The sequence below is a fragment of the Salmo salar genome, chromosome 18 (assembly GCF_965601325.2).
Source record: "Salmo salar chromosome 18, fSalSal1, whole genome shotgun sequence".
NCBI lineage: Eukaryota > Metazoa > Chordata > Actinopteri > Salmoniformes > Salmonidae > Salmo > Salmo salar.
The window spans coordinates 79,406,161-79,434,101 of NC_138308.1; the positions used below are offsets into that span (position 1 = coordinate 79,406,161).

The window sequence follows — 27,941 nt, forward strand, 5'->3', positions numbered from 1 at the left end:
GTGTTCAATCCCAGTGCTAGACACTAGTTTTCCTTAATCTTAACCCCTAACTCTAAAACTAAACCTAACTCTTACTCCTAACCGTAAACCTAACCCCAAAGCCTAATTCTAACCCTAAACTTAAGCCTAAAATAGCCTTTTTCCTTGTGGGGACCGGCGACATGTCCCCACTTGTCCGATTGTCCTTGTTTTACTATCCTTGTGAGGACTTCTAGTACCCACAAGGATAGTAAAACCAAACCACACACAGACAGACAGACACAGACACTGAGACTAGAGTCCTGCATTGGGTCGGATATCCGCAGTTCACCATGGTTGACCTGAAAAAAAAATCAGCTGGCAGGGGTAATGAAAACATTATTTCAACCCGCGGGTCGTCTTGCGGATCAGAACAATTTCGGGTTGGAAATGTTTTAAATCAAGAGAATATATTTTTAGCGTTTTGCATTTGTCATGTGTGCTCCCTCTCCGGCCTCTAGGTCACCAGGCTGCTCGTTATGGCGCAAACCTGTCACCATCGTTACACGCACCTGAGCGTCGTCAGACTCACCTGGACTCCATCACTTCCCTGATTACCTGCCCTATATATGTCACTCCCTTTGGTTCCTTCCCCAGGAGTCATTGTTTTGTTTCAGTTTCATGCGTTGTTCGTGGTCTCTTGTTTTGTATTACGTTACGTTTATTTATTAGAACAATCCCTCCCTGAACTTGCTTCCCGACTCTCAGCGCACACGTTCCAGCATTGTGTTGCAAATTGAATTCTGGGAGCGGTGAGGCAGACAGGCTACCAGACACAGAGTGGATCAGGGAACTGTGCATTATTTGTGTGGTGCTGAAAGTTGTATTTCACACCCCGCACACTACCACCACTTTATAAACGGTGTCTGAAAGCCCCTATACACCCATGTCCCCATTAGACTCACAGATCTACTAAACCACCACGCATCATCCAATATATCCCATTGTCACTCTCTGATATTATGGTATTGATTCTACAGGTATGGCTGAAAGTTGTTCTTTGCTCTTGATGGAGGAACATTCATTGACTTTCTTTTTCTACTCTCTCACTCTTCTTCTCCGGGGGGGGTGTGTGTGTGTGTGTGTGTGTGTGTGTGTGTGTGTGTGTGTGTGTGTGTGTGTGTGTGGTGTGTCTGAAGACATCCGTGACCGCAGGAAGAAGCCGGTGATGCTGTTCATTCACGGCGGCTCCTACATGGAAGGAACCGGAAACATGTTTGACGCCAGCGTCCTCGCCGCCTACGGCAACGTCATCGTGGTCTCTATGAACTATCGTCTGGGCGTGCTCGGTAAGATCTTATTTAGTTCTGTATCTACACACACACACCCACACACACACACACATTGTTTCCCAGTTATCTGAAATAGACGATTTCCTCCAAGTGGTGATGGGAAAAGATTTTGAAGGAGAAATGCAATACAGAGGAAATATCTCCCATCCTTTCTGTGTTCTCCAAGGTTTCTACACCGAATTCCACTGTTGATTGCTCTTGTCTGCAGAGTTCCTCTGATGTAAGGCTTGGCATCCATTGATCTGGTCTGATGCAAGTGCTCTGTGTGTAGACAGAGTCAGAGGGTGCTCCCTGTAAATATAGTTATTTTTACAAGACAGAAATATTGGAGCGAGGCATAGTCATGCAAATTAAAGTTGGCCCAGGCATCTTTATAGGGTCAGAAATATACTTCCCTATTTTTCACTTTAACTGCACATCAGAGCAGAGCAGAGCAGGGCAGAGCAGAGCAGAGCAGAGCACATCACAGCAGAGCAGAGCACATCAGAGCAGAGCAGATCAGAGCAGAGCACATCAGAGCAGATCAGAGCAGAGCACATCAGAGCAGAGCAGATCAGAGCAGAGCAGATCAGAGCAGAGCAGAGCAGAGCAGAGCACATCAGATCAGAGCAGAGCAGAGCAGATCAGATTAGAGCAGAGCACATCAGAGCAGATCAGAGCAGAGCAGAGCAGAGCAGATCAGAGCAGATCAGATCAGAGCAGAGCACATCAGAGCACATCAGAGCAGAGCAGAGCAGAGCAGATCAGAGCAGAGCAGAACAGATCAGATCAGAGCAGAACAGATCAGAGCAGAGCACATCAGAGCAGAGCAGAGCAGAGCAACAGAACATATATCACTTATATTTCATCTTACAAAAATAGAAGTAGATAAAAATCGAGTCGGTTTATTAAGGCCTATCACACTGTGATGCAACTGCATGCCAGGTCGCAGTTGTAAATGAGAACTTGTTCTCAACTGGCCTACCTGGTTAAAAAAAGGTGAAAAAAAGGCCTATCACACTGTGATGCATGCTGTACTTTATTAAGGCCTATCACACTGTGATGCATGCTGTACTTTATTAAGGCCTATCACACTGTGATGCATGCTGTACTTTATTAAGGCTTATCACACTGTGATGCATGCTGTACTTTATTAAGGCCTATCACACTGTGATGCATGCTGTACTTTATTAAGGCCAATCACACTGTGATGCATGCTGTACTTTATTAAGGCCTATCACACTGTGATGCATGCTGTACTTTATTAAGGCCAATCACACTGTGATGCATGCTGTACTTTATTAACCTCTATGGGCTAGGTGGGACGCTAGCGTGCCACCCGTGGTGCACTCCATCAACAGCAGGTGCATTTCAAGAGCGGCAAATTTGAATCCAAATAAATGTCAAAATTCAAATTTTTCAAAAATACAACTATTTTACACCATTTGAAAGATAAACATCTCCTTAATCTAACCACGTTTTACGATTTCAAAAAGGTTTTACGGCGAAAGCATAAATTTAGAGTATGTTAGGACAGTACATTTACAAGAGTTGTGTGTAATGTTTTGTCAAGTCAAAGACAGGGTCACCAAAACCATAAAACCAGCTAAAATGATGCACTAACCTTTTACAATCTCCATCAGATGACACTCCTAGGACATTATGTTAGACAATGCATGCATTTTTAGTTCTATCAAGTTCATATTTATATCCAAAAACAGCGTTTTACTATGGCATTGATGTTGAGGAAATCGTTTCCCTCCAATAACCGGCAGTCAAGTCAGCGTCACAAATTAAATAATTAAAATTAGAAAACATTGGTAAAATATTATATTGTCATTTAAAGAATTATAGATTTACATCTCTTGAACGCAATCAACTTGCCAGATTTAAAAATAACCTTACTGGGAAATCACACTTTGCAATAATCTGAGCACTGCGCCCAGAAAAATACGCGTTGCGATACAGACTAGACGTCATGTTGGGGAGATCTAAAATCTAAAATACTATGTAAATAATCCATTACCTTTGATTCTCTTCATCAGATGTCACTTCCAGGTATCACAGGTCCATAACGAATGTAGTTTTGTTCAAAAAAGCTCATCATTTATGTCCAAAAATCTCCGTCTTGTTTGCACATGATCTAAGCCAGCCGGACTTCTCGTCATGAACGAGGGGAAAAAATATATTTCCGTTCGTTCAAACATGTCAAACGTTGTATAGCATAAATCATTAGGGCCTTTTTTAACCAGAACATGAATAATATTCAAGGTGGACGAATGCATACTCTTTTATAACGTATTGGAACGAGGGTACCCAACATGAACTCGTGCGCCAGGTGTCTAATGGGACATCATCGTTCCATGGCTCTTGTTCGGTCAGATCTCCCTCCAGAAGACTCAAAACACTTTGTAAAGGCTGGTGACATCTAGTGGAAGCAATAGGAAGTGCCAAAATATTCCTCAGCCCCTGTGTTTTTCAATGGGATAGGTTTAAAGTCAATACAACACATCAGGTATCCACTTCCTGTCAGAAAATGTCTCAGGGTTTTGCCTGCCAAATGAGTTCTGTTATACTCACAGACACCATTCAAACAGTTTTAGAAACTTTAGAGTGTTTTCTATCCATATATAATAAGTATATGCATATTCTAGTTACTGGGTAGGATTAGTAACCAGATTAAATCGGGTACATTTTTTTTATCCAGACGTGCAAATGCTGCCCCCTAGCCCTAACAGGTTAAGGCCTATCACACTGTGATGCATGCTGTACTTTATTAAGGCCTATCACACTGTGATGCATGCTGTACTTTATTAAGGCCTATCACACTGTGATGCATGCTGTATTAAGGCCTATCACACTGTGATGCATGCTGTACTTTATTAAGGCCAATCACACTGTGATGCATGCTGTACTTTATTAAGGCCTATCACACTGTGATGCATGCTGTACTTTATTAAGGCCTATCACACTGTGATGCATGCTGTACTTTATTAAGGCCTATCACACTGTGATGCATGCTGTACTTTATTAAGGCCTATCACACTGTGATGCATGCTGTACTTTATTAAGGCCTATCACACTGTGATGCATGCTGTACTTTATTAAGGCCAATCACACTGTGATGAAACTTTTGAAATCAGCCCATAGGGTACTGTAATAGAGATATTCATTGAGTGTACAAAACATTAGGACATCTTTCCATGACATAGACTGACCATGTGAAAGCTATGATCCCTTATTGATGTCACTTGTTGAAGGGGAGTTGACAGGCGTCGATGGCGGGGAGGAGAGACAGGTGTAGATGACGGGGAGGAGACAGGTGTAGATGAAGGGGAGGAGACAGGTGTAGATGAAGGGGAGGAGACGGGCGTAGATGAAGGGGAGGAGACAGGTGTAGATGAAGGGGAGGAGACAGGTGTAGATGAAGGGGAGGAGACAGGTGTAGATGAAGGGGAGGAGACGGGCGTAGATGAAGGGGAGGAGACAGGTGTAGATGAAGGGGAGGAGACAGGTGTAGATGAAGGGGAGGAGACAGGTGTAGATGACGGGGAGGAGAGACAGGTGTAGATGAAGGGGAGGAGACAGGTGTAGATGACGGGGAGGAGACGGGTGTAGATGACGGGGAGGAGACAGGTGTAGATGACGGGGAGGAGACAGGTGTAGATGAAGGGGAGGAGACAGGTGTAGATGAAGGGGAGGAGACAGGTGTAGATGAAGGGGAGGAGACAGGTGTAGATGAAGGGGAGGAGACAGGTGTAGATGGCGGGGAGGAGGCAGGTGTAGATGAAGGGGAGGAGACGGGCGTAGATGAAGGGGAGGAGACAGGCGTCGATGAAGGGGAGGAGACGGGTGTAGATGAAGGGGAGGAGACAGGTGTAGATGAAGGGGAGGAGACGGGCGTAGATGAAGGGGAGGAGACAGGCGTCGATGAAGGGGAGGAGACGGGCGTAGATGAAGGGGAGGAGACAGGTGTAGATGAAGGGGAGGAGACAGGCGTAGATGAAGGGGAGGAGACAGGCGTCGATGAAGGGGAGGAGACGGGTGTAGATGAAGGGGAGGAGACAGGTGTAGATGAAGGGGAGGAGACGGGCGTAGATGAAGGGGAGGAGACAGGCGTCGATGAAGGGGAGGAGACGGGTGTAGATGAAGGGGAGGAGACGGGCGTAGATGAAGGGGAGGAGACAGGTGTAGATGAAGGGGAGGAGACAGGTGTAGATGACGGGGAGGAGACAGCTGTAGATGAAGGGGAGGAGACAGGTGTAGATGACGGGGAGGAGAGACAGGTGTAGATGAAGGGGAGGAGACAGGTGTAGATGACGGGGAGGAGAGACAGGTGTAGATGAAGGGGAGGAGACAGGTGTAGATGAAGGGGAGGAGACAGGCGTCGATGAAGGGGAGGAGACGGGTGTAGATGACGGGGAGGAGACAGGTGTAGATGACGGGGAGGAGACAGCTGTAGATGAAGGGGAGGAGACAGGTGTAGATGAAGGGGAGGAGACAGGTGTAGATGACGGGGAGGAGACAGCTGTAGATGAAGGGGAGGAGACAGGTGTAGATGAAGGGGAGGAGACAGGTGTAGATGAAGGGGAGGAGACAGGTGTAGATGACGGGGAGGAGGCAGGCGTAGATGATGGGGAGGAGACAGGCGTAGATGAAGGGGAGGAGACAGGTTTTTAATGTAACAACAACAGACACAATAATGCTTAGAAAAGCAGCTGAGAAATCTGAACGCTGCCTGTATCATACACTACCTGTAACTGTCAGTTTTATAGAGACACACACACACACACACACACACACACACACACACACACACACACACACACACACACACACACACACACACACACACACACACACACACACACAAAGTTGATGATTTGACCATTTATTTGACATAATTTCACTTTATTTCATATGTCCAATGCGATGAATGACATATTAATGTGAAATTAGTATGTGTTTGTGTACGTGCATGCGGATCTGTGTGTGTGTATGTGTCCATCCTAAATATTGTAGGAGGTTGTAAGGCTCTGTGTGTGTTCTCAGTTCAGACACTGAACATGGTGATTAGGAATGGCCTGTATGTTAATTATTAATACAGAAGGAGTGCAGTAACATTTGCGTAACCTAGGGCCTTTGTGTGTGCGTGCGTTCATGAGCTTGTGTGTGTGTTCATCCCTGTGTTATTCTCTCTTTCTCTCACACACACACACACACACACACACACACACACACATCGGTGTTGGGTAAATGAAGGGTAGAGTCCCTGTCAGTCAGTGGGGTTGCTGTGACCAGTTCTTCCTGTGTTAACCTGGCTCCTTCCCACTCCTGTTGTGCTGCTGTTACAGTGGTACAGACCATTTTAGGGTGAATCCTGACTTTCACTTAGAGCCTGAGTGATCACTGCACCTAGGTTTGTCTCTGAAACAACATGTCTAGTGTCTGGTGATTTATCCCAGCTTCAGTTGAGCCCTACCCTGCAATACACCCCCCATAACATTAGCTGTATACCCTGCAATACACCCCCCATAACATTAGCTGTATACCCTGCAATACACCCCCCATAACATTAGCTGTATACCCTGCAATACACCCCTCATAACATTAGCTGTATACCCTGCAATACACCCCCATAACATTAGCTTTATACCCTGCAATACACCCCCCATAACATTAGCTGTATACCCTGCAATACACCCCCAATAACATTAGCTGTATACCCTGCAATACATCCCCCATAACATTAGCTGTATACCCTACAATACATCCCCCATAACATCAGCTTTATACCCTACAATACACCCCTCGTAATATTAGCTGTATACCCTACAGTACATCCCTCGCAACATTAGCTGTATACCCTACAATACATCCCCTTTGAACATCAGCTGCATACCATTCAACTCCCCCCCATAATATTAGCTGTATACCCTACAATACATCCCCATAACATTAGCTGCATACCATTCAATTCCCCCATAACATTAGCTGTATACCATTCAATTCCCCCCATAACATTAGCTGCATACCATTCAATTCCCCCCATAACATTAGCTGCATACCATTCAATTCCCCCATAACATTAGCTGCATACCATTCAATTCCCCCCATAACATTAGCTGCATACCATTCAACTCCCCCCCATAATATTAGCTGTATACCCTACAATACATCCCCTTTGAACATCAGCTGCATACCATTCAATTCCCCCCATAACATTAGCTGCATACCATTCAATTCCCCCCATAACATTAGCTGCATACCATTCAATTCCCCCCATAACATTAGCTGCATACCATTCAATTCCCCCCATAACATTAGCTGCATACCATTCAATTCCCCCCATAACATTAGCTGCAAACCATTCAATTCCCCCCATAACATTAGCTGTATACCATTCAATTCCCCCATAATATTAGCTGTATACCATTCAATTCTCCCCCATAATATTAGCTGTATGCCATTAAATTCCCCCCATAACATTAGCTGTATACCATTCAATTCCCCCATAACATTAGCTGTATACCATTCAATTCCCCCATAACATTAGCTGTATGCCATTCAACTCCCCCCATAACATTAGCTACATTATATAACATATACGGTGGCCTTCATGGTTTTGAAACATCACCAGCTCCAGCGCTTATATTTCTCCCAGTCTCCACATCCATCTCTGACCAGGTGAGTTTAATCACACGTCCTCTATGCCCTCCTTCCCTCATCTCCCTGTACCAGTGTCTGTCTGTGTGATGTCATGTTTTACCCGGCTCGATCTCTGACTCTAGTCTCTGATTTAAAACACCTCTCAACCCCCCCCCCCCCTCTGTCTGGAACATTGATTAAAACTACAGTATGTGTGTGTGTGTTTTGTGTGTGTTTTTTTTTTGTGTGTGTGTGTGTGTGTGTGTGTGTGTGTGTGTGTGTGTGTGTGTGTGTGTGTGTGTGTGTGTGTGTGTGTGTGTGTGTGTGTGTGTGTGTGTGTGTGTGTGTGTGTGTGTGTGTGTGAGTGTGTGTGAGAGAGAGAGAGAACAAACCCCTCACCTCCATCCCTCCGACTCTCTGATTGAAGCCATGACCCAGCATCTGGTCGCCAGGGACAATGGCGATTACCACAGTAATACCACGGTAATTACGCCACACTACTAAGCTACAGTAGCCTGGCGCCAGAGTGTGGAAATTCAAAGAAGAATGGCTCTTTGTTGCTTTTAGCTTCACAGTAGCATTTTAGTGTTAAAGCGCTACACTGGCTTGGTCTATACAGTGGCTATCGCAATATAGCTAGCGCTACTTTTCAATACACAAGCCACAGAATGGACACCCATGTAGGAAGCTCATACATACTGTTGAAGTCAGAAGTTTACATGCACTTAGGTTGGAGTCATTAAAATTCGTTTTTCAACCACTCCACACATTTCTTGTTAACAAACTATAGTTTTGGCAAGTCGGTTAGGACATCTACTTTGTGCATGACACAAGTCATTTTTCAAAACATTTTTACAGACAGATTATTTCACTTATAATTCACTGTATCACAATTCCAGTGGGAGAGAAGTTTACATACACTAAGTTGACTGTGCCTTTAAACAGCTTGGAAAATCCAGAAAATGATGTCATGGCTTTAGAAGCTTCTGATAGGCTAATTGACATCATTCAAGTCAATTGGAGGTGTACCTGTGGATGTATTTCAAGGCCTACCTTCAAACTCAGTGCCTCTTTGCTTGACATCATGGGAAAATCTAAAGAAATCAGCCAAGACCTCAGATGAAGAATTGTAGACCTCCACAAGTCTGGTTCATCCTTGGGAGCAATTTCCAAATGCCTGAAGGTACCACGTTCATCTGTACAAACAATAGTACGTAAGTATAAACACCATGGGACCACGCAGCCGTCATACCGCTCAGGAAGGAGACACGTTCTGTCTCCTAGAGATGAACGTACTTTGGTGCAAGAAGTGCAAATCAATCCCAGAACAAATCAAAGGACCTTGTGAAGATGCTGGAGGAAACAGGTACAAAAGTATCTATATCCACGGTAAAATGAGTCCTATATCGTCATAACCTGAAAGGCCGCTGAGCAAGGAAGAAGCCACTGCTCCAAAACCACAATAAAAAAGCCGGACTACAGTTTGCAACTGCACATGGGGACAAAGATCATACTTTTTGGAGAAATGTCCTCTGGTCTGATGAAACAAAAATAGAACTGTTTGGCCATAATGACCATCATTATGTTTGGAGGAAAAAGGGGGAAGCTTGCAAGCTGAAGAACACCATCCCAACCGTGAAGAACAGGAGTGGCAGCATCATGTTGTGGGTGTGCTTTGCTGCAGGAGGGACTGGTGCACTTCACAAAATAGATGGCATCATGGAAATTTATGTAGATATATTGATGCAACATCAACACATCAGACAGGAAGTTAAAACTTGGACAATGACCCCAAGCATACTTCCAAAGTTGTGGCAAAATTGCTTACGGACAACAAAGTCAAGGTATTGGAGTGGCCATCACAAAGCCCTTACCTCAATCCTATAGAACAATTTGTGTGCAGAACTGAAAAAGCATGTGTGAGCAAGGAGGCCTACAAACCTGTCTAAGTTGCACCAGCTCTGTCAGGAGGAATGGGCCAAAATTCACCCAACTTATTGTGTGAAGCTTGTGGAAGGCTCCCCGAAACGTTTGACCCAAGTTAAACAATTTAAAGGCAATGCTACCAAATACTAATTGAGTGTATGTAAACTTGGGAATTTGATGAAAGAAATAAAAGCTGAAATAAATCATTCTTTCTACTATTCTGACATTTCACATTCTGAAAATAAAGTGGTGATCCTAACTGACCTAAGACAGAGAAGTTTTACTAGGATTAAATGTCAGGAATTGTGAAAAACGGAGTTTAAATGTATTTGGCTAAGGTGTATGTAAACTTCAGACTTCAACTGTATGTTAATAGCCCTTACCTTTACAATAACTGGTTAGCGCTACACTGGCTGACATTCCAACACAAGCCACATAGGAATATGTTAACAGCTTTTAGCATTACTGTTAGCACTGTAGCACACTAGCTGCCCTGCCTGGGTCTACCCTGAGGGAATTCCTCATAGCGCTGCTGTGTGACTAGCGCCTGTCGAGCTAGCGCGTGACCCTTGCCTCTGTGTTGCCTTAGTGACACATACGTACAGTACGTACGTCACTTCAACTGGAGCGAGATTTTTTATTTTAAATCCACTACCTCTATGGGATCTGGGACTCTTCTGAGAGAAAGAGATGGATGTAGAGAGAAATCATCTATTTAGAGACAAACTTTGTAGACGAGAAAAGGAGACAGGATGTTAAGCTCGTGTCATGTTTGCATTTAGGCGTGTGCGTGTGTGTGTATGTGTGTGTGTGTGTGTGTGGACAGAGAGAGAAGAGATGAATGGACAGAGGGGACGAGAAAGCATTGAGAGATGAGAAAAGAGAGTGAAAGAGATGAGATGGAGGGGGTAGTGGGAGAGAGGGAGAGAAGAGAGGGGGAAAGGAGAGACGAGAGAGGCTGCATTTGCCTGTGATGCTAAAAATAAATCCTGCAGAGCTGCTTTTTAAATCTGCAGTGAAGCACACATTCATTCTCAATTATACAATATGGGCCAGAACAGGGACACACACACACAGAATACACTTACCATTACCCACAGACATTCTGTTCAAAGGTCTGGTGATGGTATCCCATCCAGAATATCGGCGCAGACACACACACGAACGCACACACCGCAGCGTCAACTGAATTCGTATTCAGGACACTACCTAGTGAGAGAAAGGCTATCTCCATGCTGTAGTTGGGAGTCTCTCAGTGTGTGTGTGTGTGTGTGTGTGTGTGTGTGTGTGTGTCTGTGACAATGAGTTCTATGGACCAGACTGTTGTGAAATCTGTCCTGACAGGACTGGAGGAGATATTAAGACGCCAGCAGAGAGAACTCCCAAAACCTTCCTCTACAGACACACACACACACACACACCTGTTCTTCTTCCTAACCCAGACCATCCGGGCCGTTTCCATGGCAACCCCGGGCAGACTTGATAAGCCAAAGTCCTATTGACTGGGCTGAGAGATGGAGCGAGGTAGATGAAATGGAGAGAGAACAGAGTGTAACTGAGAACGAGGGATAGGTCTGGAAAAGGACAGGAAGGAGGATGCAGAAAAGCCGAGAGAGATGACAGTAATAACTAGGCAGATTTGTTTTCTGGGAGAAGAGATTAGCACCTCCGCTGGCCTGAATGAGACACCCACACATGAAGACACACACAGACACGGGCACATGCACGATTACTTCCCTCCGCTCCCTTTTCTCCCGCCGCTGATGTCACGTCTGTCGCTCCCCTCCATTGTTCACCTGACACTTTCACCTCTGAGTGTCCCCGTCCTCTCCTCTACCTTCCCTTTCCTCTCCTCTATTCTTCCTCTCCTTTCCTCCTCTACCGTGCCTTTCTTCTCCTCTCTATTCTTCCTCTCCTTTCCTTTCCTCTCCTCTACCTTCCCTTTCTCCCCCTCTCCTTTACCTTCTTTCTCTCCTCTCCCCTCCCCTCCCTACTCCTCCCTTATCTCGCTCCTATTCTCCTCCATCTCTTCTCCCCTCCACCCTCTTTAGACCCAGTCTGTTGTTCTGTTTCTCTCATCCTTTCATTCTTTCCACCCTAATTGTTCTCCTCACTGTCCCTCCATTTCTCTGTCCCTGTCTCCTTCAAGGTCCCTCCATTTCTCTGTCCCCGTCTCCCTCACTGTCACTCCATTTCTCTGTCCCCGTCTCCCTCACTGTCACTCCATTTCTCTGTCCCCGTCTCCCTCAGTGTCCTTCCATTTCTCTGTCCCCGTCTCCCTCAGTGTCCTTCCATTTCTCTGTCCCCGTCTCCCTCAGTGTCCTTCCATTTCTCTGTCCCCGTCTCCCTCAGTGTCCTTCCATTTCTCTGTCCCCGTCTCCCTCAGTGTCCTTCCATTTCTCTGTCCCCGTCTCCCTCAGTGTCCTTCCATTTCTCTGTCCCCGTCTCCCTCACTGTCGCTCCATTTCTCTGTCCCCGTCTCCCTCAGTGTCCTTCCAATTCTCTGTCCCCGTCTCCCTCAGTGTCCTTCCATTTCTCTGTCCCCGTCTCCCTCACTGTCGCTCCATTTCTCTGTCCCCGTCTCCCTCAGTGTCCTTCCATTTCTCTGTCCCCGTCTCCCTCAGTGTCCTTCCATTTCTCTGTCCCCGTCTCCCTCAGTGTCGCTCCATTTCTCTGTCCCTGTCTCCCTCAGTGTCCAGTCTAAATGATGACCGATGAGTGAGATTATGTATCACATCTCCAACACCTTGTCTTTCTAAGTGGAGCTACATGGTACATACTGTACATCACAACTAGAGACTGACACTCACTGAATCATCCCCTGGACTGTTAGATGGTGAGCTCTTTCTATGTCCCATTAACAAGTCAGACTGTAAGCTAGTGTGTGTCTCTAATGGTACCCTATTCCCTATGAAGTGCACTGCTTTTGACCAGGGCCCATAGAGCTGCACACAAATGTAGTGCACTATATAGGGAATAGCATGCCATTTGGGACACAACCCTCCTGTAGCCTATGGCCTCTGGTTTGTGGCTGTGTACATAGTAACCTCGATACTATTGAGCTAGTTGTGGATGACTTTTAATGTGACTTATCACCACAGATATACATTATGAGTAAACAGTTTTTCATTTCCATGTGTTTACATTGTAAGCATAGCTAGTGTCATGGGCTACTACAGCTTCAACGCAGGACTAGAAAATCCTGAGCGTCTGATCATTCACCCCATCACCTCTCCTTCCTCACACTATTACCCTGTCTCACCCTCTCTCCCCTGCCTCCCTCTCACTCCCCTGCCTCCCCCTCTCTCCCCTGCCTCCCTCTCTCCTATCCTGGCTGTTTTCCCCTGGTTCTCCCCTGACTCTCTGTTGGAGATCCAGCTGTCTCTCTCCCTCTCTGGCCCCCATAAAGTGCAGCTCCACTGGGCCACAGTTGGGATCAGCTCCCCCGCTCTCTCTCCCAGACCTCCACCCGGCCATCACCACTGCTATGACCCATCAGCCTCACTATGCTACCTAACACCTGGGGCTGGGGCTGGGGCTGGGGCTGGGGCTGGGGCTGAGAGAGAGAGAGAGAGAGAGAGAGAGAGAGAGAGAGAGAGAGAGAGAGAGAGAGAGAGAGAGAGAGAGAGAGAGAGAGAGAGAGAGAGAGAGAGAGAGAGAGAGAGAGAGAGAGAGAGAGAGAGAGAGAGAGAGAGAGAGAGAGAGAGAGAGAGAGAGAGAGAGAGAGAGAGAGAGAGAGAGAGAGAGAGAGAGAGAGAGAGAGAGAGAGAGAGAGAGAGAGAGAGAGAGAGAGAGAGAGAGAGAGAGAGAGTGTGTACGTATGTGTTTGTATGCGGCCAAATGTGTGCATTAGTCATGTCACACACACACAGACACACACACACACACAGACACACACACAGACATTAACAATTGGTAATAACACTCACTTGCATATTGAGAGCTGAAGGACAAGGTCAAGTATGTGACCAATGGCTGCCGCGTGATTGGTTGGGGCTACTATGATTGACAGGGAAAGACCCCTCCCGACTTAACTCATGATAACCCTCCATATAATATACAGTAGAGAGAAGAGGACACCAGACATACATAGACCTACAGATCACAAGGCTGACGATAGCCAGACAGCTAAGGACGGGACGGAGGATGGAAAGTTACTCATGCGTTGCACACACAAGCTGTCCCTCATCCCTCTCCAGCCTAGTAACAGCTGTTCGGAGAGCTTCTAGGGCCAGGCCACACCTGCTCTTTCTCTCTCTCTTTCTCTCTCTCCTCTGCCCTAGCTATCTTTCTGTCGCTCCGTGCTCCAGCCTCTGCTCCAGCCTGCCCCTTACTCCGTCTCCCCAGGTACAGCATCTCCGTGGTTGGCCGTGACCAGAGGCATGCCCCCTCTGCCCCCCTGCGCTCCACCACCTGCTCCTCCATACAGAGGACACGCTATGGGTTTCTCAGATACACAGCTGTAATTATACCCTTTACCCGGCCTCACACACACACACACACACACACACACACACACACACACACACACACACACACACACACACACACACACACACACACACACACACACACACACACACACCTTTATACAAATCACACCTAGGTGATTACACGGACAAAGCAGTGCTGTAATTAAACCAGGTTAAATTGTGGAGTTAAATTATGTACACAAACTAGTGTTGCACGGTAACACAAAACTCCGATACTCTTTTACACTACAACATGAAAAACGGTTTGGTAATAGAATTGAGTTACTTTCAGTTCTATTAAACGTGTCTCACGTTTAGAAATCAACTAAATGGTTTGAAATGATTCTCAAATGAATTCATATTCCTAGTTTATCATAAGACATGAACATAATGCGTCAGTGACTCGTATTCCCTCCAACTATCTGAAGAGGAACCGGCAATGGAATGCCCCTGTCTGTGTGAGTGTATGGTGCTCGTGTGTCTACCACTTTGTGTAGCCGTTAGCGATGCTATTGATAACTGTCTTCTAGTAGATGGAAAGGCTTTCCCAAAAACCTTCTCAATTAAATGTTAACTACAAAGTAGTTTATGTCTACCTGGCAGAATCATGATTAGTTCTGTAGTTGTCATGGCAGCCTAAGCAGAGAGCTCAGGTAAATATGTACATATTTAATCATTTTTAAGTGTTTTTAATTTTGTTTTTATTTTATCAGCTGTTTTGTTTTTGATAACATTGAGTTGCATTGGGTATTTCTGGTGACTTTGACACACAGATTTGCAGATGGACTGGCAGGTCAACTCATTTTGTCTTGGCTAGCTAGCTATCTGGCTAATTGTTTTTGTTCGAATGATGCATCTGGCAGGGATGCAAACTGGTGAGAGCCCAAAAAGGTGAGACTTTTTTTTCTCCCACTGAAACATGCAAAGAATCCCTGCTGGGGGGAAATACATGTTTTAACTAACAAAGAATACAAGCTACATGATCAGTCTTTGTGTGTAAAATAAAAAGTGCTTAATGTTCTTAAATACACATTTTTAAATTGAACATTTATTTAACTAGGAAAGTCCGTTAAGAACACATTCCTATTTACAATGACGGCCTACAGGGGAGCAGTGGGTTAACTGCCTTGTTCAGGGGCAGAACAACAGATTTTTACCTTGTCAGCTTGGGGATTCGATCCAGCAAACTTTCAGTTAATAGTCCAACACTCTAACTACTAGGCTACTTGTGGCCCCGATGTGAACCACAGCTAAAAAATGTACCGAAAGCAATCCAGTGTTATTTGTTGCCTAGACTTTAGTGCAAATTACACTTTTGAGAAAAAACAATCCACTAATATTGCAGTTAGCCATGACAGATTTTGTAATAGAACGCTTGTGACCACACACATCTAAATATTGCACTTGGGGGAAAAAACCATCTTAAAGTAGAAATAGAATGAAACAAACAGACATTCTATTTTTGCTCTATTATAGTGGCCACTACAGTAGACATCGATCAAGTGCACAAGGCTACATGTGTGCAAAAATAACGTTCTCTGAGTAAAAAAATTCAATAATTCCTCCTCACTCACACACAAGTGTTACTGTTCAACACAACAAAAGAAATATCTTCGGGCTACACATTATTACATTGTACACTTTCTGCCTGTGGACATCTGTTCTACAATGTGCCAGCAGAGCATGATACCGTTTGTTGGCATAATTGATCTCTTTCAGGCAGAGAGTACACCTGGCATACCCCTTTTTATCCACTGTATTGAAAAAGTGAGAAAGAGGGAAAGTGTGTGGTGTTCCATTAAACCAACCTTAATAGAATTTCAGTACCCCTGAATGTGTGCATTAACTTGTCCTTAATTTATCAAATTAAGGTAAATTCTGTGCAAAACCAGGTGTTTTTTAAGTTATCAAAACACCTTTCAACACCCCTTAAACAGGTTTACAGGGTATTTAAGGGGGTAAAATGCCACTGAAACCACATGTATTTAAGTTACGTTTTGCCTTAAAACCCTGTAAACCCTAATTAAGGGCTGTTGTATGGGGTTTTCAGGGGGTTCACCCCTTACAAATCATGGATATTTCACCTTCATTTCCCTTAATTGCTCAATTTAAACCATTAAAGAGAAAAATCAAGGATATTTTAAGATGCAAAATGGATATGTACATATGCTTAAGTTTTCCAAGTAAGGTGCACTTTAAATAATAAAAAAAAACACCAGTGATACTCTATCCTTTAGATTCTAATAAAATAAAATACATAGTCTCAAATTGAATTCATCAGAATTGATTTACAGGGTACTTCCCTGAAATGGGCTTAAATGCTTTTGGGGGGCTCTGACCTCACCTTCTCTCTCTCAGTTTTCTACTCTTTCTTCCTCTATCTCTACACGTTCTGTTCCCCCCTCGCACTCCTCTCTTCCCCCTCCCTCTCCTCTCTTCCCCTGTTCTCTGCTCTACTCTATCTCTTCCCCTCTCCCCCTTCTCTCTTTCCCCCTCTCCTCTCTTCCCCCTCTCTCTCCTCTCTTCCCCCCTCTGTCTCCTCTCTTCCCCTCTCCTCCTCTCTTTCACTCCCTCAATATCTCTTCCTCTCTCTCTCCTCTCTTCCCCTCTCTCTCTCTCCTCTCTTCCCTCTCCCCCTCCTCTCTTCCCTCTCCCTCTCCCCATCCTCTCTTCCCTATCCCTCACTATCTCTTCCCCTCTCTCTCCTCTTCTCTCTCTCTCCTCTCTTCCCCTCTCTCTTCTCTCTTCTCCTTTCCTTCTCCTCTCTTCCCCTCTCCTCCTTCTCTCTTTCACTCCCTCTCATCTAGTTTCAGGGTGCACACAAGTGCTTTTCCACCACAGATTCTGTCCCTCCAGTAAAACAGACACAACACAGATACAGTGGTTGTGTTAAAATTTGTAGTCTTGTTCACGTTGCTTTACAACTGTTATAATGAAATTGAATTATTTTAATAACAGAAAAAAATTGCTGACTTGGTCTTGACATAAAGGTCTGGGCACCAAATGCACATATTTCCTCCTGAAGTCTTGGGTGACATTAATTAGCCTCAGCTTTGTGGAGATGTATTTAGCTGTGTTTGAAAAAAAGGAAAATTAACTGGACGTTATTTCAACAGGTTACTAAAAGTAGACCCAGTGTTTCCTCCACACTTATTTGGTAGCGGCGGCCCGCCACTGCTATATATGCGCGGCGACTGCAAAAAAAATATTTTCTAGGCTACATCTTGAAATGAGATTTGCTCCATTCTTTTCAAGAGAAAGGCTCATATGTATTATTGAAACAAAGTGTCTCCGTTTTCAGATTCCAGTAATGAATGAAATAGGACCTGTTAAAATCAACAGGGTCCGTGCACAGAAAAGCGCATTTATCATTTATCGCTACTCTGTTGAATGCATTGGTTTTTAAATGAAAACTGCCCCCACTGCTACAAAGAAATCCTGGAGGAAACAGAGAGTAGACTAGTAGTAGGTGTTTGTTCATCAAGCAGATGAAACAAAATGTTAAAATGACCTGTTACCTTTAATGATCCCTTTTCAAGATTTTGGCAGGTTTGTTGAGAGTAACATACATTTCAAAACAATTTAAGCGGAATTCGATTAAAACACTAACACATTGTTAAACAAAGCAATAACTCATGGTAACCATAAAGAGGGTATGGTATATCATGAATAACCAATGACTCTTAACCAATCAGATTGAGAGGTCGGAACTACCCCTTGTATAATCTTCCATAACTACATTAATATTCGTACTCATGGTGACGCTCTGTGGCGGTCCTCTCCCTCCTTGCTGTCATCTTAGAATTGCCATAAAACAAGAGACAGGAGACAAACTGAAAATATTAAAGGCAAATTGTCTTCTAAATTAGATGCATCTATTGAAATGATCAAATAAATACTGTGGCTGGTTGTATAATTTTATTTTATTTCTCCTTTCTTGGACTTGATGCAGTCCTCTGCTGATTTGTTACTCTGCAAATTGGTATACCAAGCAAACAGCTAAATTCAGTCTTTATTGTTGGGAAAGACCAGCAGGATATCACCAGCATCCATTTCCAGCAGGTCGTCCGCTGTGACAGCCTGGCCTGGGAAATAATTAACATATACCAATACCAGAAAAATATGTTTTACATTGCCTCTTTCTCTTAACGTTTGCTAGGTAGCAAACTTATGGCTGCTAGCAACTCCAGTTCTGACTAAAGTTAGTCAAACTCACTGTGAAGAGCATCAGCAATTTGAGGATGGTTCTCTGCCAACTGTCCCTCAATGCATCTGCTGTCAAACCTCTGTACTTCTCATAGGTCTTACTGTATAACATGGACCAGATGACTTCAGGAGAAGCTAGCTAACTGTAGTCTAACTTAACTAGTCTAGCTAGCTAAATGCTCTTTAGATTCAAAGGCAGACGTTAGCTTGCTAGCTGTTGCCTAACTGGCTAGTTATGGTTAGATTGTTGGCTAGCTAGCTAGCCAACAAAAAAATTTGGCAGCTTTTTAAAATAGAGTTAGTTTACATGACGTTTTATTATTGGTCTCGATGTCCATTGTTACTCATTGTCTTGCTTTCTAACAAACGGTGTAAACTGTCACCACTAAATCCACATTCACGAGGAGATCTGTTCTCGTGCATGACGTCAATAGTTTAAAAAAGAAACGTGCGCTTGTGGTTTTCGCACAAAGTGCAGTCCCATCATTAGTCAAAAGGATGCAGTATTTTTAAGAAGCGCCATGTGTTTCTTAATCTGCACTTAATCTGAAATTGTAAGGATAAACAAAAGCAATCTCAATTAATTTATAATTAAAGGATTGCTCCATATATCCCTTAATCTCTCCTTAAACCCCAAAAGCAAGGGAGCTATCAAACATTTTGTAGTAAGGTGTTATTAAGGATACGTTTCCTGATATCCTTGATGTGCCCTTAAATTAAAAAATAAAGGGCACTGACCAACAATTGAAATGAAGGTATTTTTAATGGGTCCGCTTTTGCCTTTTAAGAGGCCAATTGTTTAATTTAAGGATGATTTCATTCATATTAAGGGGTTTTGGCATGTTTTAAGGGAACTTTAACATTCATTTAATACTCATTTAAGGCAGTCCTGTTTCCTAGTGGACATTGTACCACCTTTTTTTTCACCTGGCTGCTGGTTCCTGATCGTTTGAAAACATAAATTGAAGAGTCACCTGAAGCTTGAGAGGAATGGGAGATGCAGCAGAGGAATGCAGAGCTGAGGCAGAGGAATGCAGAGCTGAGGCAGAGGAATGCAGAGCTGAGGAAGAGGGCTCGTAGTGAGGACGACTACTGGGGCTACTACTCTGAACTGTGAGTGGTGAGCTTTCTGGCACCCAGAGCTGCTGAGGCATCACCCAAGTGGGTGCCATACATTTTGAAGGAAGAGAAGTCCAGTAGATACACGACTCAGACTGGTTCTCAGACTGGTTCCCCTTTACATGATGGTCACCAGACTCTTCATCAACCATCTCCCTGACCACCTTCCTCTGATCAAGCCATGAACTGTCCCTCTCCGTCTTTGGAGGATGCATGAACTCAAAGACTTGGCCTCCATTGGTTGACCTGACTATAGCTAGGCTACTCATAATGATGTACTGGTTGACCTGGTTATAGCTAGGCTACTCATAATGATGTACTGGTTGACCTGGTTATAGATAGGCTACTCATAATGATGTACTGGTTGTTTTTTGCTTTTGAAGCGCTTTGGGATTGTTATGAAAAGCACTATAGAAATGTAATAAAATACTATTATTATGTGCATCAATCCAGTGGCCATTTGTTTTGTAAACTCCATCACATGTATGCTATGGAAACACAACTAACCAAACAACAGTGCCAAGTATATGTGCACTTGAGGGTAAGTCAAATATCTACATTTCTTAGATTTTTTGTTCCCAGACCTCAAAAGTTGTCCTCTGATGTTGGACTTTGTAATTTTTCTATAAAACAAAACATATTTTGAGAGTGAAAATAAATCAGTCCTTCAATCCCGCTTTCTATTTTTCCCACGGTATTGTTTTGGCATGGAGTATTGTGATACCACACCTGGTATCTGTATCAAAGTCATAATTCTGGTATCGTGGCAACACTAACACAAACACCTCTTGCGCACATACACACACACACACGCACGCACGCACGCCACACACACACACACACACACACACACACACACACACACCACACACACACACACGCACACACCACGCACACACCACTCACACAAACACACACACATACTTATTCACTCACTCCACGTACACATACATGCATGAAATACACAAACACGAACACACACACTCTCCCTGCAGGTATTGGTATTCCGGCCCACAGGCTGCCAAATGTAAAGCAGATGGCAGGTTAGAAGTTGATAGGATTTGATGCTGGGCTCACATTAAGAAGGGATATGGGGGATCTTTCAATTCAGACTTTAAACCTCTGGGCTTCTGTGAAATTGGAACAGTTATATGATGAAACATGTAGAGAGAGAGTGTGTGTGTGTGTGTGTGTGTGCACGCAGTTGTGTGTGTCTGTGTGTGTGTTACACACCTGTGGATTTCTGACTCTCCTCTCTCTTCACCAGGCACCAGGCAGCACAGTCATCTCATTAGCAAGCTGTTGGAGCTAATGAACTAATTAACTGGTGAATCTAGGAGGAACCAACTGGTTGCCAATCAGGCTGTCTAAAGGAGCCCCCGTTAGTTAGTCTAACCTAAAGGGAAGGATAGAGGATACCTTCTGGTTCGTTTGCTCAATGTTTGTCTTTGCGGTGTGTTGCGTTTGGAGAGCAGGAAAACCGCAGAGCAGTGGAGTAGACAGACACACAAAAAAACCGCACACGCAACCCACCCACACACACACACACACACACACACACACACACACACACACACACACACACACACACACATACGCACACACAGTAGAAAAGCAGGACTCAGTTACATATACATGTGCATACACAGTACCAGTCAAAAGTTTGGACACACCTACTCATTCAAGGGTTTTTATTTTATTTTTACTATTTTCTACATTGTAGAATAATAGTGAAGACATCAAAACTATGAAAACACATAGGGAATCATGTAGTAACCAAAAAAGTGTTAAATAAATCTAAATATATTTTTGATTCTTCAAAGTAGCCACCCTTTGCCTTGATGACAGCATTGCACACTCTTGGCATTCTCTCAACCAGCTTTATACATTTAAAAAATGTTTTAACCTTTATTTAACTAGGCAAGTCAGTTAAGAACAAATTCTTATTTACAATGGCGGTCTACCCCGGCCAAACCCGGACGACGCTGGGCCAATTGTGCGCCGCTCTATGGGACTCCCAATCACAGCCGGATGTGATACAGCCTGAATCACCTGGAAGGCTTTTCCAATGGGTTTGAAGGAGTTCCCGCATATGCTGAGCAGTTGTTGGCTGCTTTTCCTTCACTCTGCGGTTCAACTCATCCCAAACCATCTCAATTGAGTTGAGGTCAGGTGATTGTGGAGGCCAAGTCATCTGCTGCAGCACTCCATCACTCTCCTTCTTGGTCAAATAGCCCTTACACAGCCTGGGGGTGTGTTGGGTCATTGTCCTGTTGACAAATAAATGATAGATCCACTTAGCCCAAACCAGATGGGATGCCGTATCGCTGCAGAATGCTGTGGTAGCCATGCTGGTTAAGTGTGCCTTGAATTCTAAATAAATCACAGACAGTGTCACCAGCAAAGCACCCCCACACCATCACACCTCCTCCATGCTTCACGGTGGGAACCACACATGCGGAGATCATCCGTTCACCTACATTGCGTCTCACACGGCGGTTGGAACCAAAATCTCAAATCTGGACTCATCAAACCAAAGGACAGATTTCCAACGGTTTAATGTCCATTGCTCGTGTTTCTTGGCCCAAGCAAGTCTCTTCTTCTTATTGGTGTCCTTTAGTAGTGGTTTCTTTGCAGAAATTCGACCATGAAGGCCTGATTCACACAGTCTCCTCTGAACAGTTGATGTTGAGATGTGTCTGTTACTTGAACTCTGTGAAGCATTTATTTGGGCTGAGATTTTTGAGGCAGAGATAACTCTGGGTCTTCCTTTCCTGTGGCGGTCCTCATAAAAGCCACATTTTCTGCATTGATTGACCTTCATGTCTTAAAGTAATGGTGACTGTCGTTTCTCTTTGCTAATTTGAGCAGTTCTTGCCATGTTCGTCCTGTGTGGCTCAGTTGGTAGAGCATGGTGTTTGCAACACCAGGGTTGTGGCTTCAATTCCCACGGGGGACCAGTACGGGGGGAAAAAAATGTATGAAATGTATCCAATCACTACTGTAAGTCGCTCTGGATAAGAGCGTCTGCTAAATTACCAAAATGTAATAATATGGACTTGGTCTTTTACCAAATAGGGCTATCTTCTGTATACCACCCTTACCTTGTCACAATACAACTGATCGGCTCAAACGCATTAAGAAGGAAAGAAATTCCACAAATTAACTTTTAACAAGGCACACCTGTTAATTGAAATGCATTCCAGGTGACTACCTCATGAAGCTGGTTGAGAGAATGCCAAGCGTGTGCAAAGCTGTCATCACGGCACAAGGTGGCTACTTTGAAGAATCTCAAATCTAAAATATATTTTGATTTGTTTAACACTTTTTTGGTTACAACATGATTCCATATGTGTTATTTCATAGTTTTGATGTCTTCACTATTATTCTACAATGTAGAAAATAGTAAAAATAAAGAAAAACCCTTGAATGAGTAGGTGTGTCCAAACTTTTCTCACACACACACACTTGAGTGGGCAGAAACAATAGAAGACCATAATGATGATTGGTGTTAATTTGCTGTGTAGACACTTTATATCCCTCTAGTTCACTGTCTGTACACAGCTATACATTACACATGTAATTATAAACACACACACACACACACACACACTGCATATACTGCCCCTGTCCAGGCAGTCGGGGCATATGGTTCATTATGAAGAGGACTGCAGTAGTGTCTCAATGGAGAATGTATTGTTGTAACCAGAATATATAGGTCTCATTCGGTTACTTAACCATTAGTCTAACAATGCTGCCGTTGTGGCTTTCTAAGCTTCCTAATGTCAGTGTTTGTTCATAGTACAATACTCTGTCTCTGTGGAGCATGGGTAATGAATGCAGCCACTGTAAAAACAACCAATGATGAGAATGCTTATTCAACTTGGCACCCTGTCGCGGGGAATCGGCTCTGTGAGCCAATCAGCTTGCAGAATGACAGGACGCCTACAGTGTGATTGGTAGAAGAGATAGGCTTAGACACAGGCGGTGTTGTTGGTTGGAGGTTGGCGTGTGATGACGCTCTGAAGGATGTGTATCCCTCCACTCTGCTGTGTGCTGTGGTTTACCCCCTGTCCATAGAGATTAAGTAATCCCTCTTTACCTACTAATGTATTCTAGCCTGTGACTGCTGTACTGTGGCAATCTATGTATATCTCTGTCTTCATTACCAAGCCCCCACACACACCACACACACACACACACACACACACACACACACACACACACACACACACACACACACCACACACACACACACACACACACACACACACACACGTACTTCTTCTCCACTCTACCAGTCATGGTCTTCTAAGCTGGCCCTCTCTGATAATCCTCTATGACCTTCCTCTCTCATCCCTCTGTTTTCTAATTGGAATTAAACAAATGTATTCATTAATTGGCTGACTGGAGAGAATTCTAAAAAACGACTCGAGAAATGCCTCTGAAAATGTCTGATACAACTTCACTGAGTAAGAGGTTTTAGGTTGACTTGTATTCCGTCTTCTGAAACCAATCTCTGCAATACTTGTTGTACACTGTATTCCAATGATCTATTTTCAGTTTAGAAACAAGTTGAACAAAAGCAAGTAATTAACTCTTGAACGTTAACATGTAATATTTGTGGGGCTGTGTTGGTTGTGTTGGCTGTGTGTTTTGAACAGATATAAGATGGTCGAAGACTAATTGAATTTGGCAGTCAGTCTGACAGCTTGGCCAGATTTTTACCTTGCGTCTTCAAACTAGACGAAGCCGTAAATTGACTACAGCCCAATTTGGGCTTTTAAGATCTGATTCTTTTTTTTTGTTGTCTTTATTTTTTATGAGTGAAAACATTGCACTTAGAGAAGATGATTGTTTTAATGATGACACTGCATTCTCTGATGAATATATTTTAAGACAGCAACATGTGAGAGTGAATGGATTTCACTGTTTACTGCACATATTGCAATTTTTATTCTGTAGTTTACATATGTGTCTTTACGTATAAGTGTAGTTTTAGTGTATGTATTAAATTCACAATATGCTTGAAAATTGAAATGTTCAGTGAAGTGGGCAATATTAGCCAAATCTCCATGAGAAACAAAAATACATTAGACAAACAGATGCTTATTCTTTTATTGTCATTTTATAAAGGATTTTTTTTCACACATATACAGAAACACACACACAGAAAAAACACACACACACCATTTAGTGTCTATATACAGTGTGTCAAATCAAATGTATTTATAAAGCCATTTTTATATCAGCAGATGTCACAATGTTCTTATACAGAAACCCAGTCCTAAAACCCCAAACAGCAGCAGTGCAGATGTAGAAGAACGTGTGTGTTTTGCTCTTTACAGTAAGCCATGAACACATTTTTTATTCATGTATGAAGCATATGATTCTGTACACTGTGTGTGTGTGTGTGTGTGTGTGTGTGTGTGTGTGTGTGTGTGTGTGTGTGTGTGTGTGTGTGTGTGTGTGTGTGTGTGTGTGTGTGTGTGTGTGTGTGTGTGGGTTGCGTGTGCGGTTTTTTTGTGTGTCTGTGCAACCTGATCACTAGAAATAGATGGTGATTTCAGACGTTTGGAAAGGTCCTGAGAACGTCAATATATGCCTTCCTCTGCACTCACAAAAAAAAAGAAAAACAATTGCACAGCACTGGATGCGAACTTGTGATGCTGAGAGCCAGAGCGCGCTACTTAGACCGTGAGAATACTTGATGATACTTGATGGATTTGAATTATTGTTTAGTTGTAAGCCTTCCCCAACCCATAGCCCTAACCGTAACCACTCGGAATTAATACCTAAACTTAACCCTTTGAGTTGTTTATGTTTTAACCCTGTAACCACGCGGAATTAACTCTGTAACCACGCTGAATTAATGCGTCAAAAATAGACGTTCATTCGTAATGCTTTGAATTTCAAAGGAAAACTATAAGATCTTGTTGTTGTTTTGTGTGTGTGTGTGTGTGTGTGTGTGTGTGTGTGTGTGTGTGTGTGTGTGTGTGTGTGTGTGTGTGTGTGTGTGTGTGTGTGTGTGTGTGTGTGTGTGTGTGTGTGTGTGTGTGAATGTCTCTGTGCCTCATGAGAAGTATAGCCCTCCAGACCCCAGACAGTCAGCAGCATCAGCAGGTGTAAGGCCAGGAGAGACTCCCATTCCCCCTCCTCCTCCTCCTCCTCACTCTCTAGGAATGACTGTGGCGTGCTCCCTTGAGACACTAACTCACTTCTCCTCTCCTTCACTCCCCCTCTGTCTACCTCTTTCTCTCCCTCCCAGCCTCTTGCTCTCCTTCTCTGCCAACCATTGTTCCTCTCTCCCTCCCTCTGTCTTTCTGTCTCTCCTTCACTCGCTCCCTCCCTCCCATGCAGCCTCTTGCTCTCCTTTTCCCTCTCTCCCTCTCTCTGTCTCTCTCCCTCCAGCCCGCTCTCTCTCTTTCTTCATGTGTCTATCCCTGCTTTCCTCCCTCCCTTTCTCATAGCTCAGCTAGGTCAGTCCAGTCCTGTTAGACAGCAGGGTGAAGCTGCAGACCTCTAGCTGTTATGACAGCCTGTCCAAGTGAATTCTCTCTTCTCTTTCTCCTTCCCCTGCTCCACTCTACTTCTCTAAGAACTCTCTCTCTCCCCCTCTTTCTCTCCTCTCTCTCTCTCTCTCTCTCTCTCTCTCTCTCCTCTCTCCCCTCTTTCTCTCACCTCTTTCTCTTTCTCTCTCTCTCTCTCTCTCTCTCTCGCTCTTTCTCTCTTCTCTCTCTCGCTCTTTCTCTCCTCTCTCCCTTTCTCTCTCTTTGCAACTATCCAGACTACCTCTCCATCGCTCTACTATTCTTCTCCAAGCACTCTCTCTACCCCTTCAAACTACAATTTCCCTTTTTTCCCTCTCCTCTTTCCACTTCATGTACACCCTGCCATCCTCCCATCCCTCCTTCTCCCATCCCTCCTTCTCTCCTGTGGCATCCAGTTTCTCTACTCCTTCTCTTTTGCATCCATCACTCGCTCCTCTAGTCTTTCCTCGTTGTAATGCAAATGTCTCTAATGTTAATAGCCATCCCTCTGTCCATACCAGTTCATCTGTCTTTTCTCCCTTCTCCGCCCCCCTCCTTTCACCCCATCTGTCCATCCCATCCTGTCTGCGTTGGTTTATTGGCCATGGTTTTTTCTACTTTTCCTAACAGAATGTTCTGTCCCCGCAAACCTGTGTGTAATCATACAGTATTACTACAGTATGAACACAACCATGTAACTCCACAACTCATTTTGACAACACTCACCTATCCCTCTCAACCCATCTCTCTCCCTTCGCTCAACTACCAAACGTCCTTTAGATTACTGAAGGGTTTTGGTTTGGTGTGTGATTTGGGATGTTGAGTTGGAGTTTGATTGGATGTGGGGCGACTTCATAGCAGTGAGGGGGTAAATGTCATAGTGTGTGTGTGTGTGCCTACGTGCACGCGTGTGTGTGGATCTGCGTGTGTGCATATGTTCATACCTCGTCCAACAGGTGTTAGGGTGCAGGGTGGGGTAGCTAGTGACTAGCGGTGGTTGGTTGGTGAGGACAGCGCTAAGCATTCTCTCGTCAGGTCCTATTAGCTGCTGTTCAGCGTAAGCCTATTGTTAGCCTAGCGCTAGCCCCGTCAGGTCCTATTAACTGCGGTTTAGCGTTAGCCTAGATATATCCTAGCTTAGCCTAGTGTTTGCTCTGTCAGGCCCTATTATCTGCTGTTTAGCGTTAGGGTAGTGTTAGCCTAGCGTTAGCACCCTTATGTTCTATTAACTACTGTTTAGCGTTAGCCTAGCGTTCGCCCTGTCAGGTCCTATTAGCTGCTGTTCCTGAGATGTTGAGGGAGCTAGCACACACACATTTCTCTGCACCTTTTATAACTGCTGTAAGCTGAGTAGGTGATGAATAAAATTAGATTTGACTTAAGCGTTAGCCTAGCGTTGGCCTAGCGTCAGGATGAGTGACAGAGCACTGGGGCGGAATGGAGGCACGCGTAGAGACTGCCACACACACGCACGCACTTGCACTCACACACACACGCACGCACTTGCACTCACACACACAGACACGCAGACACACACACAGAGAGAGACACACACAAAGTGTAGACTGTTAAACAGACAGAGACACATGAGTGGGTAGGCTACTACATATACAGTCATGCATATTCAAACACACACTGCAAAATAAAAAATGTTAATACCCACATAGAGAGAGTTCATCACACACACACCCATTCGCCCACTGCTTCCTGTCCTCCCACACTTTCACATGTAACCATACACTCACACAGTC

The 27,941-nt window shown here is 44.2% G+C and overlaps 1 protein-coding gene across 3 annotated transcripts in view; it reads left to right on the top strand.

Annotated features, from left to right (window-relative positions):
• LOC106577771 (neuroligin-2) overlaps positions 1-27,941 on the top strand; it is a 314,603-nt gene that overhangs the window by 200,001 nt on the left and 86,661 nt on the right. For all 3 annotated transcript variants that reach the window (XM_045701405.2, XM_045701404.2, XM_014156101.3), the window contains one exon: positions 1,158-1,307. In XM_045701405.2, coding sequence (XP_045557361.1) covers positions 1,158-1,307 — 150 coding nt within the window. The remainder of the gene's footprint in view (positions 1-1,157; positions 1,308-27,941) is intronic.